Here is an 18,409-nt window from a genome sequence, read left to right on the forward strand (position 1 = left end):
CAATCAAGGTACGTGCCCTTGACCAGAATCAAACCCCGGACCCTTTGGTCTGCAGGCTGATGCTGTATCCACTGAGCCAAACCTGGCTAGGTATTCTTAACTGTTTGTTTACAGACCTCAGTTCTGGCAGAAAGCCCAAAAGAAAGAAAACATGTGGTTAGGTTGAAAGGGAAGAGTGAAATTATAAATAGATTTATATTTTATAATTATTATATCATTAATTATATATTAATATTAATTGTATGACAAATATATTAGTGATTATATATTTAGTTAATACATAACAGATGTATTTATTATAACTATATATTAATCCTATATAATAAAACCCTAATATGCAAATTGACCAAACGGCTGAATGACTGCTGGACCGACCAGTCACTATGACGTGCACTGACCGCCAGGGGGGCAGACACTCAACACAGGAGCTGCCCCCTGGTGGTCAGTGCGCTCCCACAGGGGGAGTGCCGCTCAGCCAGAAGCTGGGCTCATGGCTAACAAGCGCAGCGGTGGTGGCAGGAGCCTCTCTCGCCTCCGCTGCAGGCGGGTGGGAAGGAGCGAGGAGTCCCAGACTGCAAGAGGGCATAGGTCAGGCAGAGGGAGGCGTTCCCGCCCCCAGTGCACAAATTTCATGCACCGGGCCTCTAGGTATTATAATATATTAGTATATATTATTATTAGTAATCTATGTTAAGTTGAAAGAGTAAAATTGTAAGTGGAATTATTATTTTAAAATCATTATGTAAAATAATGAAAACAAAATAATTCACTATTGTGGGCCAGCACTCCTGAGAAAACAGCTACTAAACAAACAAGTTATAGCTCTAGGTTTGGGATCAGTAAGAAGAATTTCTTTCTTATTCCAGTGATTTCCCTGGTACTTTTGGCTACTTTGAAGATGGATATTCAAATCTAAACAGACTTAGGGTGTATGTTCCAGTCTACAGCTGCCAAAATTTGTACCAAAGCTCCCCCTCAGGGCATCAGGGTTTTTGAAACTGATTTGTGATTCAAATTTGCTTAGATCATCATGAGAAGTCTGGAGCAAACTAAAATCAAAATTGTCTAGAGTCTCAGAATTGAGAATTTAACTGGGCTTGGGATATGGCTCAGAACAATCTAAATGGTTAACTGGTACAGAGTTTTGATATTCTTCAGACTTCTAGGGAGCGAGCCAGGTCAAATGAGGGTTCCTAGAACAGTAACATCTGGACTATGTCCCATCTATCTTGATAAATCTTCATTTCTATTGGCTTTGTGTTCTGCTAGGGTAGCCATGTGGCTTATGCATTCAGCTTACCTTGTTTGTCATTTGTTCTACTTAATTTAAATGTAAATAGATTATATATATATATTGATTTCAGAGAGGAAGGGAGAGGGAGAGATAGAAACATCAATGATGAGAGAGAATCATTGATTGGCTGCCTCTTGCACATCCCCTACTGGGGATTGAGCCCATACCCTGAGCATGTGCCCTTGACCGAAATCAAACCCGGGACCCTTCAGTTCCCAGGCCGACACTCTATCCACTGAGAAAAAACCAGCTAGGGGTATAAATAGATTTTTAAAATACCTTAAAAGTGATGTGATTAATTCTTTCTTTAGATATATCTGCTCGAGATGTGGTGAATCCACCGAAACCCTATCATCAAGTATTTAAAGAAGGAGAGGAAGGGCATGACCTATATGTTGTTTCTCACAATGATTATTATGTGGGTAAGTGTCCTCCAGTATAAAATAGGCTTGACAATATGGGACTCTCAGATTTGTGAAGAGGAATAAAAGAGATAATGTGCATAAAGTTAAGTGCCTGGCATCTCATGGGTGATCAATAAATAATAACATTTTAAAAAATAATGTCATAAACCCCCATAGCTGGGACCACATACCCTTAAACATTTTGTATATAAAATGTAGTAATGTATGTATCATTAAAATGAAAAGACAGGTAAGAGAGATTAAATGCTAGATAGTGTTATTTTGTTTTAGTGGTTTTAGGCTTTAAAATACTGTTCTTTTTTAAATGTCAGGATTATTCTAAGTGCTTAGCTTTATATGAGGAATATTGATTGGGTATTGGTTAAGTGAACAACTTCTGAATAAGATATATCCGGTTCAAATTCTACCTCATCTTTTAGACCTTGGGCATTTTAGTTGTCCTATTAACATCTATTCTAGTCTCTTAAATGGGGATAATAATATTGTAAGGATTAAGTGAGTGCTTGCAAAAGACTTAGCATAGTGCCTGGAAAATGGTAAAAGCTCAATAGGTATTAGTGTTAAGTCATTTTGATTAATAGTAACCCTATTACTGGAATTATTCTACAGCACAGCTGAAAGGCATTCGGTGTTTATAGTGCTATAAAACACAACTTGATTGTTAATGTGTTGATGTTAAGTAGAATCGTGATATGATAGAGGGTTGAGAATTAGACTCGGTTATATGTTCTGAGAAAGCTGCTGAATTGTGAATGATTCATGAACTCAACTTCCATTAGCTAGAAGCAAGACTCTCCCTTGATTGCAGCTCAAGTCACCTCTCTCCCTTGCTCCTTCTTTATTTCCTTACTTTTTCTCCTCCATCTTACTCCCAGTCTATGGTCTTCCTTCTAAACTTCCTTCATAGCTGGGACTTGTATCCTATGCTCATTTTCCACTGTCTGGAATCTGCCATTCTCTTCTTTCATGACCAATCTCTGCTGGTTCCTACACTCTAACAGGATCCCAGTCTTGAGATTGCCTCTACCTTGCCGTTCAGACAGCCACTCCTGCCACCCGTTTGGTCACCATGTTCCTTCTCACAACCTCGACTTCTCTCTCTAGCTCCACCCCCTCTACTTTCTGACTCCCTCCCTTTCTTCCTTACCTCCCTCTAGTCCTCTCTTCCTTTTTTACTCCTTCCCTCCCTTCCTTTCTTGCAAAGATATTTTATTTACTTTTTGGAAAAAGTCTAGCATCTCTCACACAATCTAATCTAATGCCTTATAGTTGTTTTAAAAAGAACTGTTTGAATGAATGTATATAGACAGCCTACAATGAGATATCTTACTAGATGCATTTAGCAATTGGAGGTAAATGAGTGAAGATTAAAAAAATATATTTTGAAGAACTTAACTTCATTTGCTGATTTTTACAGATGTTTCATTAGCCTCTTGAAAAGTCATGAAATCCAATCTTTTCAATATTGTTCTTATTTTTTCATAATGAAATTATTTATATTTTTATTATAAAAATACATTAATATAGTGCATAATTTAAATATAAAAAATGATGAAAAAGTAAATGTAACCTTGAAATCCCATTCAACCAGAGATGACTACAGTTTTTATATTAAACATCTTTCTAATACACTATTCATTGAGCTATCTTTAGTTAAATGTGATCTTATTCTTAATGCTTTTGGGGAACCTGCTATATACTTTAAACATATTTTTTAACTTAATATGTCAAGGACACTATTCAATAGGTACACATCTACAACTTCTTTTAAATACACTTAATTTAAATCATTACTGAAGTAATAGGTATTTCTTTTATAAATTGCAAGCTATAGAGAAATACAGAAAGTACAATGAAAATCTCCCACAGTTCCCAATCTTGCACAGATGATACTCTCATAGCTGTATTTGCTCATTCATATATGAGTATATGTGTGTATTTTGCTCTGCTGTATATATGTTTTTTCCTATTTGCTTTCTCTCCCATTGTATGAAATCTTGGTTATCTTTTCATGTGCATTTCAATATTATATTTTTCAATATTAAAAATATTGCTTATATATCTTTGTGACTATGATCTCTTTCCTTAGGATACATTCCTATATTTCTGAGCATCTGAAATTTTCACTCTTAAAGCCTAACTGTTCTCCTGATAGCTTCCCCAATTTGCCCTCACACCTACAGAATATGAGAATTTTCACTTCCCCACATCTTCCTATATAGTGAGTTTGCCAATCTTTTTCTTCTTTTTTTTAAATACTCACCCAAGGATATTTGCCCATTGATTTTTAGAGAGAGATCAAGAGAGAGGGGGAAACAGAGAGAAATATCGATGTGAGAGAAACACATTGATTGGCTGCCTCCTGCAGGAGCCCCGACCAGGACCACCAGAGAGGAGCCTGCAACCAAGGTACATGTCCTTGACCGGAATCAAACTGGGCCAATGCTCCGTCCACTGAGCCAATCTGGTTAGGGCCAATCTTCTTTATTGTTACTTAACTGAGAGACCAATTATAATTTCACATGATTGTTTTTCTTTACATTATTTGGGTTACTAGTGAGTCTGAATATCTTCTCTCCATTATATCTTAACCTTTGAGCTGATCTCTAGTTTCAGTCTTACTTTCTAATCTAGAAATAGAAACTAATGCTACATTTTGACTTGAAAAGAAAAAACCACAGTATTAGATCTTCAATATAAAGACCTCCCTGTTGTGTTCTCTGCTCTCAATCACCCTTTGAATGTTTCTAATATGAGATAAATGATTTTAGTGAACTGTGAGGGTTTCAGTGTTCTCATGTCACTAAATCTCAGTGAAAGCGAGTACAGAACACCAACCTCTCTGATCTTAGCATAATGGGAAGGACTCCTGGGACCCCAGAGCATTGCCCAACCTCCCCAATCTTCAGGATTCCTGTAATGTTAATTGGGTCTGCATTTTTCATCATGTGCCTGCCTGCTTTCCAAATATTAACACAAGGAACTCTTGTCCACCAGTCTCCTACTTCACATGGGAGAACGCTTCTGTCATCTGTTGCCAAATACTGTATGTGCAGGTCTCTGCACTGTTACAGTTTCATTCTTTGTTCCACTCTCATTTTCAATGTCAATGAGAACATAATGTGCTTCCTTCAAGATAAGGTTATTTGTATTGCAGAAGTCAGAAGTCTCCCCTTTCTTTTCACAGGAGAAGCAAAGAACCGAAAGTATAACCCATCAACTTTCCATAGGTTTAACCTGTACGGGGTCCCAACACCACATTTTAATGATGGACGATCCATGGCAAAAAGTTTATATTGGCTCCATGAATTACAAATGTAAGTTTAATTATATTGTATCCTGGGACAAGTGTTAGATATATTACCTATGGACTTAAAGAAAAGTTTATTTTTATTTATTTAACTTTTCTTATTTATTGATTTGAGAGAGAGAGAGAGAGAGAGAGAGAGAGACATTGATTTGTTGTTCCACTTATTTATGCATTCATTGGTTGCTTCTTGTATATGCCCTGACTGGGGATAGAACCTGAAACCTTGTCGTATCAGGACAACTCTCTAATCAACTGAGCTAGGGCTGATTTATTTTTTGAAGACATAATACAATGATATGTTTCAGACATAAAATTAATAGAAAAGATATAGTGATGTATCTTCCAAATTGACCAGATCCCCCATAGATAATCATGATAATTTGTGTGTGTGCGTGTGTGTGTGTGTGTGTGTGTGTAAGTATATATCACTCTAAAATTAGTTGGTGATTTTACAAGCAAATATAAAGACATGTATGAATGTTTTTCATCTATGGGATCAACTCTATTGATGTTTCTTAAAGATAATAGGTTTCCAAATCTCTACAAAGATAACCATATCACATATAATTGACCAGTCCTTTATCATTCATCTTTGTTTAATAGTTATTTGGGCTCAACTGGTGTGGTTCAGTGGTTGAATATTGACCTAAGAACCAGGAGGTCATGGTTAGTTAGATTCCTGGTTAGGGCACATGCCCAGGTTTCAGGTTTGGTCACCAGTGGGGAGCAAGCAGGAGGCAGCTGATCAATGATTCTCTCTCATCATTGATGTTTCTATCTCCCTCCCTCACCCTTCCTCTCTGAAATCAATAAAAATATATCTTAAAAAATAGTTATTTGAGCACCTGAGCATCTGACTTATTCTTGTAAACTGTGATCTTTTTATGCCTTCATTCTATATGACTACTTCCCTAGAAAATGAAAATAAGCATTTTTAGTTTTTCATAACCCGTGTTAAGCTTTATATCTAAGCTAACACTTAAATAGTGGGAGATTACTCATAAAAATCCATATTTTCTACTATGCTTAAAATATCAGAAGATTGAAAGGGGACATATGCAATATTTTCAATAATAAATTTTTAATTAAAAAATAAAATAAAAAGCAGAGACAATAAAAAAATTATCAGAAGATAGGAAATACTGGTCTAGTAGGTTGAAAAGGTATGTCCAGACAATTCCCAGAACCTCTGAATGTTACCTTATGTGGGAAAAGGGTCTTTGTAAAGGTAATTAGATTAAGACCCTTGAGATGAAGAGATCATTTTGGATTATGTGGATGGGCCCTGAATCCAATGACAAGTGTCCTTATATAAGGAAAGGCAGAGGGAGATTTGAGACTGAAGAGGAGGCACACAGAGGAGAAGGTGAAGTGAACATGGAGGAGGAGATTGGAGTGATGTGGCCTGAAGCCAGCGGAGGCCAAGGAATGCCAGCAGCCTCCGGTGTTAGAAGAAGCAATGAATAGATTCTCCCCTAGAACCTTTGGAAGGAATGTGGTCTTACTGACACCTTGATTTTAGATTTTTGAAGCCTTTTGAACTCTTGAGAGGATACATTTGTTGTTTTAAGCCACAAATTGTGGTATTAACTTTTTTATAGCAACCACAGGAAACTAATATACTGGGCTGGCACTTCTATATATCAGCAGTGGGAGTGGAGTCATTTTGCCTTCTGCCCTCTTTAAAGGACAGACTGAACCTACAAGTTTCCAGGCTCCAGTGTGGACACAAAGTTGCATTCCCACAACTTGTGACCCAACCTGCCTCACTCAGTTGCCCCTCTGTTCACGGTGGTAACACCCCCTCCCAGTTACAGAGGCAAAGTGCTAAGTATTTCATATATTGTTAAATTAATCCTACCAACAACTCCATGGGGTAGGTGTACTATAATTATAATTTTTCCCCATTTTACAGATGAAGAAACAGGTACAAAAAATTATATCATTTGCCTAAGATCATGTAGCTAAGAAGTACTAGGGTTAGGAATGAAACCCAGGCAGTGTGTCTATACCAGATTTATTTGCCCTTGATTCTATGATAACAGATCTGAAATAATGATTTCCATTTCTTTTCCACTTCTTAGTTATATGAGTTTCTGATACCTGAATTATTCAAAACAATAATGGTAAAATACAAACACTAAATAAATTCTTACAATATTATAGTAAATTCTTATGGAATAGTTTTCTTTTGGGTATAGGAGAAAAGTTTATATGACAAATATTCATTAATTTATCATCATTTAAGTGGTTAAACCATACATAAAGGAAAACATGAAGAAATTATTGGAATATTTAAGGACTTTAGATACTTATAAGGAAGTATAACAAAAATTGATAATTAAAGGGAGATGACAAATATGATTTATTCAGTTATGAAAGCTTAGAAGTAGAAACCTATCAATTTTTAAAATACATTAAATAAACACATTAACAACAGTGTAGTTCTTAAGAGTGTCCTAAGAACAGAGCCTTTGGGTCATTAATGACATACTTATTAATGATTTGGGGTAGTCATAGGTAAATACACTGAGTACTCCAAAAACTAGGGCAAGCCCTAGCTGGTTTGGCTCAGTGGATAGAGTGTCGGCCTGCGGACTGAAGGGTTCCGGGTTCGATTCTGGTCAAGGGCACATGCTCAGATTGCGGTCTTGGTCCCCAGTGTGGGGCATGCAGGAGGCAGCCAATCAATGATTCTCTCTCATCATTGATGTTTCTCTCTCTCTCTCTCCCTCTCCTGTCCTCTTTGAAATCAATAAAAATATATTTTTAAAAAACCTAGGGCAATGTTATATGTTAATTACATCTCAATACAAAATAACTGAATTTATAAAAGCAGGCAATAAGCAGGGTACATTTATCTCCAACTTGTCTCTATCCAAGAGGAAACATTGTTTATAGAACAATGTTTTATTTGATCATAATTTTTGTATTTTGAAACGTAATTGGAAAAGTATTGCTAAAATAATAGAGCATTTATTCCTTCAATTAATTGGATTTTTAAAAAGAACTCACTACTTTTCAATGTGATTTCTAATATAAACTTGGAATTAAGCATGTTTGTTTACATTTTAAGACATCTGAATTTTATATGTACTATTTTTAAAAAATATATATTTTTATTGATTTCAGAGTGGAAGGAAGAGAAAGAGAGAGAGAGAGAGAGAGAGAGAGAGAGAGAGAGAGAACATCAACGATGAGAGAGAATCATTGATCAGCTGCCTCCTGCACACCCTACTGGGGAATTGAACCCACAACCCAGGCATCAAACCGTGACCTCTGGTTCATAGGTTGGCGCTCAACCACTGAGCCATGCCCGCTGGGCTATATGTACTATTTTAACATAAATTTGGTTTACTTTTAACTTTTAAGGGATATATTTCCTCTGTAAAACTACCTCTATCTGTTTTTGTTTATGACTTTTGGTTTGAAGAATCAGTTAGAATCTTCAAATATTAAGTGTATGTATATGTGTGTGTGTATGAAAAAATCTTACTGGCATGCAAAGGACTTTATTCTGAGTTGATCAGTGAATGCTGTGAGGTTGTGTAATAATGTTACAATTATTGATATTCTGACTTAAATGGCTTCTCACAGATACTTTCTGATTCTCCCAGAAACATAATCCAGGCACTATTAGACTGGAGAGAGTAGACTCTGTGATTTATATACTAACCCTTATCATTCTTCCATGTTCCTAATTATGTCTTTTGGAGCTGGTTTTTAGATTGGCAACTTTATTTATTTCAAATTATGGCCTTTAAACTTCCATTGATTTATTCTGACTGTTACCTATATATGTTTTCCCTTCTTTTTGAACTAATGGAAAGTAAATGAAGAAATAAGAAGTGAATTACTTTATATTTCATCTTTTGTTTCTCCACAGAGTGTCACTCTTCTCCAGAAATTTATTCAGCTTGATATTTCTATAGCACAGGAAATAGTTTTAAAAGAAAATGAAATTTAAGAATTTTATATTCATTGTTTTCAGTCTTGAGCAAAACAATAGAGGATTTATTAATTCTAATGTTAATGAATAGTAGTGTTATAATTTTACAGTTCTCAAAAGAAATCTTATTCATTTAATCACGATGAAGTAACAAAATTATATTACAGAAAATTGGCAAAATAAAATCACCCATATTTTTGTCACTTTAATTCAGCCATTATTATTTTTAATGTATTTTTTTTCTAGTGTGGCTTCCTGTGTAGTTTTTGCATAAGTTTGATCAGAGTGCTACCTCATTCTTTATTCTTTTTCACTTAACATCAAATAATTTTATATTGCTGTGTATTCTTAATAACCAACATTTAAATTGCATGCAATATTCTTTTTAATATGACATAATATAATCACCCTTGATGATTGAATATTTAGATTCTTTATGCATTATAGTCAATGAGGCTACAAACATTTTTATAAATATAACTTCTCTACATTTTTAATTGTTATGTGGATTATCTTCTTATGATTGGTTCCCAGAGGTAGATTAAAAAAAGAGAATGAACGTTTTTATGCTTTTTGAATCATATTGCCAAATTATTTCCAAAAGGATTATAGCAATTTGCAATAGGAATCTGCAAGAGTTTTACCATTCATTTTGCCAATGTTGAATATTTTCTTTCTCTATCTCTGTCTCACTCTGTCTCTCTTTATGTGTCTCTCTCTCTCTCTCTCTCTCTCTCTCTCTCTTATATATATATATATATACTAGAGGCCTGGTGCACAAAAATTTGTGCACTGGCTTGGCGGGGGGGTGTCCCTCAGCCCGACTTGTGCCCTCTCAGAGTCTGGGACCCCTCGGGAGATAACAACCTGCTGGCTTAGGCCCGCTCCCAGGTGGCAGAGGACAGGCCCAATCCCTAGGTGCAGCCCCTGGTCAGGCTCAGAGCAGGGCCGATTGGGGAGTTGGGGCGCCGCCCCACTGTCATGCACAGAGCAGGGCGGATCGGGAGGTTGTGATGCCACCCCCAGTCACACTCATTGTAGGGCCGATTGGGGGGTTGGGGCACCGCCCCCTGTCACACTCAAGGCAGGGTCGATGGGGAGGTTGCGGCGCCACCTTCTGTCATGCACAGAGCAGGGCCCATCAAGGGAGGTGGGGCTCCGTACCCTGTCACGCACAGAGCAGGGCCCATTAGGGGGGTTGGGGCTCCGTACCCTGTCATGCACAGAGCAGGGCCCATCAGGGGGTTGGGGAGCTCCCCCGTGTCACGCACTGAGCAGGGCCAATCAGGGGGTTGGGGAGCTCCCCCTGTCACACACAGCAGGGCGGATCAGGGGGTTGGGGCGCCGCTGCTGTCACACTCAGGGCAGGGCCGATGGGGAGGTTGCAGCTCTACCCCGTCACACACAGAGCAGGGCCCATGGGGGGTTTGGGGTGCCTTACCCTGTCACACACAGAGCAGGGCCAATCAGGGGGTTGGGGAGCTCCCCCCTATCAGGCACAGAGCAGTGCCGATCAGGGGGTTGGGGCACCTTCCCCTGTCACTAACAGAGCAGGGCAGATAGGGAGGTTGTGGCCCCGCCCCCTGTCACACACAGAGCCGCAGGGCGATCAGGGGGTTTGGGCACTGCCCCCTGTCACGCTGCTCCAGGGGCTAGGAGGCCTCGCGGCTCCGCTGATCCCAGGCTGGGAGGTCTCGCGGCTCCGCTTGACACCGGGGCAGTGAGGCCTCGAGGCTCTGCTGATCCCGGTGCTGGGAGGCATATTACCCTTTTACTATATAGGATAGAGGCCTGGTGTATGGGTGGGGGCCGGCTGGTTTGCCCTGAAGGGTGTCCCGGATCAGGATGGGGGACCCACTTGGGTGCCTGGCCAGCCTGGATGAGGGGATGATGGCTGTTTGCAACTGGTCACACCCCCTTCAGGGTGGGGGTCCCTACTGGGGTGCCTGGCCAGTCTGGGTGAGGGGCTGAGGGCCGTTTTCAGGCTGGTGGGCGACTGAAGCTCCCAACCTCTCCTTTTTTCTTTTTTTTTTTATTCTGGGATTTATTTACCTTCTATAGTTGTCACTGGAGCTGAGAGCCGGCTTTAGCTCTGAGGCCAGCTCCAGCTTGAGGCCTCGGCTGCTGAAAGCAGGGATCTGGGTTTGTTTGGGTTCTATAATTGTAACACTGTTTCGGTTCTACTCGCTCCAGCTCTGACAGCTGAAAGCAGGTTTCTGGAGTTTTGTTTAGCTTCTATATTTGCAACGTTTCTTAGAGAGCAAGCTCAGAGGCCGGCAAGGCAGGCGGGGAATCTTGGCTTCCTCCGTCACTGGAGTAAGCAAATCTCCTGTTCACTTCAGCTGCCTGGCTGCCGACCGCCATCTTGGTTGGCAGTTAATTTGCATATCGCCCTGATTAGCCAATGGGAAGGGTAGTGAAGTTATGGTTAATTACCATGTTTCTCTTTTATTAGATAGGCTATATATAAATATATATATGCTAGTGTACTATATTAAAAGTAGCATTTTGTTGTTTTTACGTTCTTTCATTACTAGATAGTATTATAATTTCTCTATATTTTACTTACTAGGTGTGAGTTAACTGTTTATATTATTTATTTATTTAATGCTTAATTTTCTTTTAGCAATTTTAAAAGTTAGATACCTTGGTTTTGTTCATTGAAAACAAATTGAAGTCTGCTTTCTTATTCTTTCATTAAAATTTCAGATTGTGCCCTAGCCGGCTTGGCTTAGTGGATAGAGTGTCAGCCTGAAGGGTCCCAGGTTCGATTCCGGCCAGGGGCGCATGCCTGGGTTGCAGGCTCGATCCCCAGTGGGGGGTGTTCGGGAGGCAGCCGATTGATGATTCTCTCTCATCACTGATGTTTCTATCTCTCTACCCTTCTCCCTTCCTCTCTGAAATCAATAAAGAAATATATTTTTAAAAAAATTTCAGGTTGTATTATTAACTTACCTTTATAATCTATATATATAAAAGGCTAACATGCTAAGTGTCCGACTGTCCAGGTAATGATGTCACGTAGCAACACCTGGCTTCTTCTTTCTAGTGACTAGCCTCTTTGAAATTTCTTCAGCCCAAGTGGAAACATTTCACACTTTAACCAAATGTCTTTGAAGCATTTTCTCATGCTCATCTCATTTGATCCTCACAGAAGTCCTGGAGTAGGTAGATAGGAGACTCAGTGGAATCCTGTTTTCTTTTCATTAGCTGGAAAATGGAGATTTAGAAAGCTTAGAAACTTGAAAAGAAGTAAGAAGTGGTGGACCTTGAAAATGACTTCAGGTTTTCTCACTGTGCAGAATATAGTCAAACACTGCTGCAGTTAAATATTTTACCCTTTGTTCTTCCTGCGTGATCTACAATAATAATCTGATTCGTGTTGATATTTACTGCTGTGTTGCTGACAATTACCTGAAAGAGAAGTTGGGGTGCTTCACTGGGCTGGAAAAAGTTTAGCTAAATCAGAAAGCAGGTCTAATTAAGCAAGTTTATTCTATACTATAAAAGGCTAAGTTGACTCGCACATGTGCAATCCATATAAAGCTCTTGCTGGAGCCAACTGCACGCATGTGTTTTGATCTGTCATTGTCGATCGAATTTGGTTGACACTTCTATTATAGAAAAAGGGTGAATAGCAATATTAAAATATTTCTTCTAATTAATTTCCTTTCAATGTGCACAAATTTGTGCACCAGGCCACTAGTAGAATGATAGAAGAATGAGCATAGAGCTTTCTTTTTAGCATATGATTTATTTTGAAATTGGATTTATTTTCCTGATGGCCTGAAGTATACTATGATTTTCCTTACCATTTTTATATTTGGCAGCCAAGAATACTTTAGGTGATGGAGATAACTGACAATTTTCTAATTTTGTAGGAAAAGAGGAGCTAAGGTTGTATCCAAGAGAATTGATGATTTCAAAGAAAAGTTTCAACATAAACTTGGAAGAGTCTTTGATCCGTAAGTTAATGATTAACTTCAAATCGCGAGTGTCTGTAGATTGAATTTTAAAAGTACTCTTGTGGCAAATGTTGGCTTGTGTTCTATTTGTTTCTATCTATTAAATAAGAAAGCCACCCTTGTGTGTTTATCAGTCAGCTTCCTCAGGGCCTGTGGTTGCAGGAAAGTGCTGAGTTCTCCGCGATGGAGAGGCATTTGGAGAAGAGAGCGGGAGAACTTGGTGTGAAGCTTTATTTCTTAACTTATTGTGTTACATTTTCCTCTCTCTTCTCTGTCTCTGGAGACCGTCTGTTTGATAACGTCATAGTTTGGTTATAGGAGAAAATATAGGCTATTAAAAACATATGGCAAACATATTTTAAATTCCAGGGATGCCATGTGGTGGGTATTTTAACTAAAGGGTTTGTTTTCTTGGATAGCATTGCAGAAACAATGAATGTTCATCCGGACTACACATTTGGAGCTTGTCTCCGTCCTGACAACTATGGTAAATATACAGACTTTCTCTTTACAAAACAAACTACACCCCCCCAACTCGCCCCCCCCAACACACACACAACGTTATGCAGTTAAGTTCACCAGCTCCTCTCAAAGCTTCTAATTTTAGAGACTTAAAATATCATATGAATATTAATAAGGAAAGTTTGTAACACAAGAAAGAAAAAAAGTTTTTTTGTGTCATGTTTGAAATAGGCACAAATTAAAGCCGTTGTAACTAATATCTTCAGTCAATTAGGGCTCACAATTTTATTTAGAAAATAAATATGGCCTGTATTAAACAAGCCAAAGTGAAGTGAGGCAGCCTTTTACTGAATCAAATATTGTATTGGCCCTTGCTACTCTCAGTTAATGAAACTGTGGATGGGGTAGCGGTGTTGGTAGTGGTATAGGGAGAAGCAGGACTGGGAAATGGGAACTTGATCTGCAGACTGAAGGTGGACTAGAAACCCATATTAGGGGGGAGTAGGGAATTTGAGTCCAGTTTTTAAAAAGAAAATGTTTTTTTAAAAAAATATTTTTATTGATCTTTTACAGAGAGGGAGGGAGAGGGATAGAGAGCTAGAAACATCAATGAGAGAGAAACATCGATCAGCTGCCTCCTGCACACCCCACACTGGGGATGTGCCCGCAACCAAGGTACATGCCCTTGACCGGAATCGAACCTGGGACCCTTGAGTTCGCAGGCTGATGCTTTATCCACTGAGCCAAACCAGTCGGGGCAAAATAAAATGTTTTTATTGATTTCAGAGAGAGGAAGGGAGAGAGAGAGAGAGAGAGAGAGAGATAGAAACATCAATGATGAGAGAATTATCGATCAGCTGCCTCCTGCATGCCCCCTACTGGGGATCGAGCCCAAAACCCAGGCATGTGCCCTGGCCGGTAATTGAACTGTGACCTCCCGGTTCATGGGTTGATGCTCAACCACTGAGCCACGCCGGCCAGGCTTGAGAACAGTTTTTACAGGGACTCCCAGAGGTTCGGCCATCTCTGAGGCATATAGAGTGGCCCCCCACATGAAATCAGCCCCAGCTTTTCAGTCCTCAGCATTGCAGCCGAATATCTGCTAAGAGGCAGTCAGGCCTCCACTGTCATAGGAAATGACTTGACAGCTGATCAGGGCTAATGATGCCCCCACAAAATTTATTTCTTCAATTTTGTTTTCATTGCACAGAGAAGTCACATAAAACAGAAATATTAGTTTTTGTCCATTACTTCATGTACTTTTTTATATACAAGATTTTGTCATGCTGTATCATAGTGTTGGGGTTAGGTAGATTTTTCATTCATAGAAGTTGTTTGATCACTCTCTTTAGCATGAGAATACCATTGACAAACTTTATAATCAGATAAAAAGACTTTTCTCCCCCTCCTCAATAGGCTCTGATGATCTCATCTATAATAGACTCCCGAGTGAATATCTTCGAGGCAAGGATAGGGAGCGAGCCATGGTTGCAGCAGTTCGTCATCACTTGAAGAACGTTAACTGCGAAAGGTTTGACTCTTTGCTGACAGCCTTCAGGCACTATGACAAGGCCAGTAGCAGAGCAGAGCTTTTTGGTTTGTGCATAGGCTTCCAGATCCCTGCAGATGGGTGCAGACCAGGGGCCAGGGAACTATGGCCTGTGGGTCAAATCCAGTCCACCTCCTGTTTTAGTAAATAGGCTTCCATGCCCATGTGTTTTGAGTATTGTCTGTGGCTGCTTTTGCACTACAAATGCACAGTAGTGCATCAGAGACTGCATGGCCTACAAAACATACAATATATACTTTTTGGTCCTTGACAGAAAAAAATGTTCTGACCTTTGCAGTGGTTGTCAAAGTGTGGTTCTTGACCACCATCGCTGTCACTTGGGAATGTGTTTAAAATGCACATTGCAACACCCATCCCAGACCTACTGAATTAGGAACTCAGTGGTGGGGCCTAGCAACGGTGCTTTAACAAGCCCTCCAAGTGATTCTGATGCACATTCACGTTTGAGAGCCATTGATGTAGATTATTTAACTAGAGAGTGCTGGGAGCAGTGGGAGGGAAGCACCGTGGAACCCTGGGGAAGACTCCTGAGGTAGAGACAATCTACATCTAAATCTGAATATGTACACACAGTACTGTCAGTCTAGGTCAGTGGTTCTCAACCTTGGCTGCACATTAGAATCACCTGGGAATCTTTTTAAAATCCTGATTTCATAGGCCCAGAAATCAGGATTTTAAAAAGATTCCCAGGTGATTCTAGTGTGCAGCCAAGGTTGAGAACCACTGGTCTAGGTCCATGTCACACTTAGAATGTCTCTCCCCTGGGGGAGCAGGGTGTGGTTTCACTTTTGAGATGGCAAGGCCGTTCAATTTTCAAGTTACTCTAAATTTTATCCTTTGATAAAGTAGATCAATCTAGAGCTTTGGGATTACCTGACATCATTATAGGTCATCAGAGGATTGCTTTACCAAGCTGCTTGCCTTTAGGTTATACTAAGGAACACTATTATATAAACTGCTTATGAGGCCATGGCACATTTTTGTTATTATGTCCACGAGACTCTTTATTTTTTTCATGTGCACTCTCTTTATAAGGAAACCCTGTCTTTCCACAGGTAATAACTGTGCTTCATCTAAGTATTTGGTTTGTCTTTACCTTATGAACAACACGAATTTTGCATTAATTGTCCAGACCTTTTTGACTAGGCCACCGGGAAGCTCAGAGCCAATTCAATGAAACTCATCTAGTTTGTGAATATGATCTTATAGCGTACATGTTGTATGATCTTTTTATTCAAGTTTCATCTTAATTTTTTCCATCCTTATATTCTCTTTGCTTTGATTTCCTCACTTTTATTTTGGTTCTATTTTTATTTTGTACTTATTTTTATTAATTGTATTTATTTTTCTAGGCAGCCTAGCAACCATTTTAGAATGATTCTAATATAAACAAATAAAAGTTTATAAATAAGTCTGTGATAATGTGATGTATCATCTTGATATGAGAAGAAAAGAGAACAGAATAATTTTAGTTTCTCTCAAAAGGAAAAATATAATATTCCTATTTCTCTTCCTCTGTTGAGTATAGCTTTGAGAAAGTTACACTTCATAATTTTTTATCTTAAAAGAATCTTAATCACTCATAGGCTAATTAATTTTAAGTCCATTCATTTTATTTGTTTTTAGATTAGGGCCTGTGTTGTCCTAATGCATAAAAAGTGGGTTAATATTCTCATTTAGGTGTGTACTAATTATGTAGGGACACACACCAACCAGTCACCAATTACACTTCTCACATAGTTGTGTTTAAAGAAAAGAGAAGTATTCAACGGTTTCTCTGGTTTTTCAGTAGAGACCAATTGCTATTTACAGGTAATTTAAAAATGATTCTTCAGAATTAAAATATATAAGCTAAAATAAATACATTTTAAGCTTAACTCAAATCCAGGTTATTTTACAAAGATGGTATCTGGGGAAATTTATGTAGCAGTGATATGAATAAGAAAACCTACCCATAGGTAGTGCTCTGCTTTTAAAAACTTCTTCATTTTAAATGTAATTATAGGCAAGACGATCATCTTAATAGATGTTGATTATCTTAGTGAACCACCAGGCATACTCCTTATGATACAATTAAATTAAGCAAAGAGGAAATTACTGAGAATTATTTAATGCTGATACACCTTTTAAATGGTAAATTTTTAATATGTGTAATGTAGTGCTCAGTGTCCTTGAGGAGCTTTTTTTCTGAGAGAGTAATAAGATGTGGGTCTTCCTACTACAGCTGTAGGATAATTTTTGATTATTTGAATTTTCTATCGTTGAACACCCATTTTTAAAATTAATTAATTAATTGATTAATTAATTAATTATAGTGTGTGTGTGTGTGTTTTTTCTGTTAATCCTCACCAAGGACATTTTTCCATTGAATTTTTTTTAAGGAAGTGGAAGGGGAAGAGATAGAGGGAAACATCAATGTGAGAGAGACACATTGATTGGTTGCCTCCTCCTCCCCACCCCCCAACTGGGCTGGGGATGGAGCCTGCAACCCCAGTACATGCCCTTGGCTGGAATCAAACCCATGATCCTTCAGTCTGTGGGCTGATGCTCTATCCATTGAGCAAAATTGGCTAGGGCTTTGAATGCCCATTTTTAATTTAATGCCAAAACAAAACTCACAAGATATTCTTTCTTAAATGAATCTTCTTGGCTTAGAGGGTTAATTCTGTTATTTATTGAGCACACAATACATCAAACATTATTCTGGATAATGTGTAGACTTTCCATTTAGGGAACTTAAAATCTAGAGGGTGGAAGATCCATCATGTCCAAGAATGGTCACAACAGAGTCCCACATTTTCAAAATTAGGCCAATATAATTCTCACTCCTTTTATTCTAATTATTATCCAGGAAGTAGCTGAGATGGGATGGATTCCTTTTGGGGGGCAGCTGCATTCAGAGACAAACTGCTTTACTGTAAGATGTATGAGCAGGAGCTGATAAGGAAGGTAGTCTATTTTTGAGGCTATTCCAGAGCTCAGATGGCTGTGGATGGTTGAGAGCAGGAATGGTTCATTGAATACCTTGCTGAACAGCTGATTGTTGAGTTGCTTTTGGGCTATAAGGCACAGCACTGTCAGACTGAAAATGGTCCAGAAAGCAAAACACATGACTCAGATAAATTTCATGGGCCATTCTGTTGCAACGGGAGCTGGTTGATTAGGCATAGCCGTTCCATAACTTGAAAATGTGTCAACAGTGGTGAGGCACCATTCATAACTCTGAGAGGGGACGAAAGTCAGCCTGCCAGGAGCATGGAGCAATGTCTTGTGTGCAATGTGTCCCCCCCGCATCATGAGACTGATGGGTCAGCTTGTGGCAGGAGTCACAGTTTGTCACAGGGTGGTAGCCTCTGCATCAGAAACATAGAGTGCTTTACTTTGTGCCTTGTCTGTGGGTGTGTTGCCATGTCTGGTGCAACGATGGGTCCGGA

General features: G+C 38.9%; 1 protein-coding gene across 2 annotated transcripts in view; it reads left to right on the top strand.

Annotated features, from left to right (window-relative positions):
- EFHB (EF-hand domain family member B) overlaps positions 1 to 18,409 on the top strand; it is a 43,682-nt gene that overhangs the window by 13,672 nt on the left and 11,601 nt on the right. For both annotated transcript variants that reach the window (XM_070433336.1, XM_070433337.1), the window contains exons 5-9: positions 1,606 to 1,716; positions 4,907 to 5,036; positions 12,860 to 12,943; positions 13,363 to 13,430; positions 14,822 to 14,976. In XM_070433336.1, the coding sequence (XP_070289437.1) occupies positions 1,606 to 1,716; positions 4,907 to 5,036; positions 12,860 to 12,943; positions 13,363 to 13,430; positions 14,822 to 14,976 (548 nt within the window). The remainder of the gene's footprint in view (positions 1 to 1,605; positions 1,717 to 4,906; positions 5,037 to 12,859; positions 12,944 to 13,362; positions 13,431 to 14,821; positions 14,977 to 18,409) is intronic.

This window comes from Myotis yumanensis, unplaced genomic scaffold, assembly GCF_028538775.1.
Source record: "Myotis yumanensis isolate MYYU_CA2020_CCGP unplaced genomic scaffold, mMyoYum1.0.hap1 SCAF_14, whole genome shotgun sequence".
NCBI classification, from domain to species: domain Eukaryota; kingdom Metazoa; phylum Chordata; class Mammalia; order Chiroptera; family Vespertilionidae; genus Myotis; species Myotis yumanensis.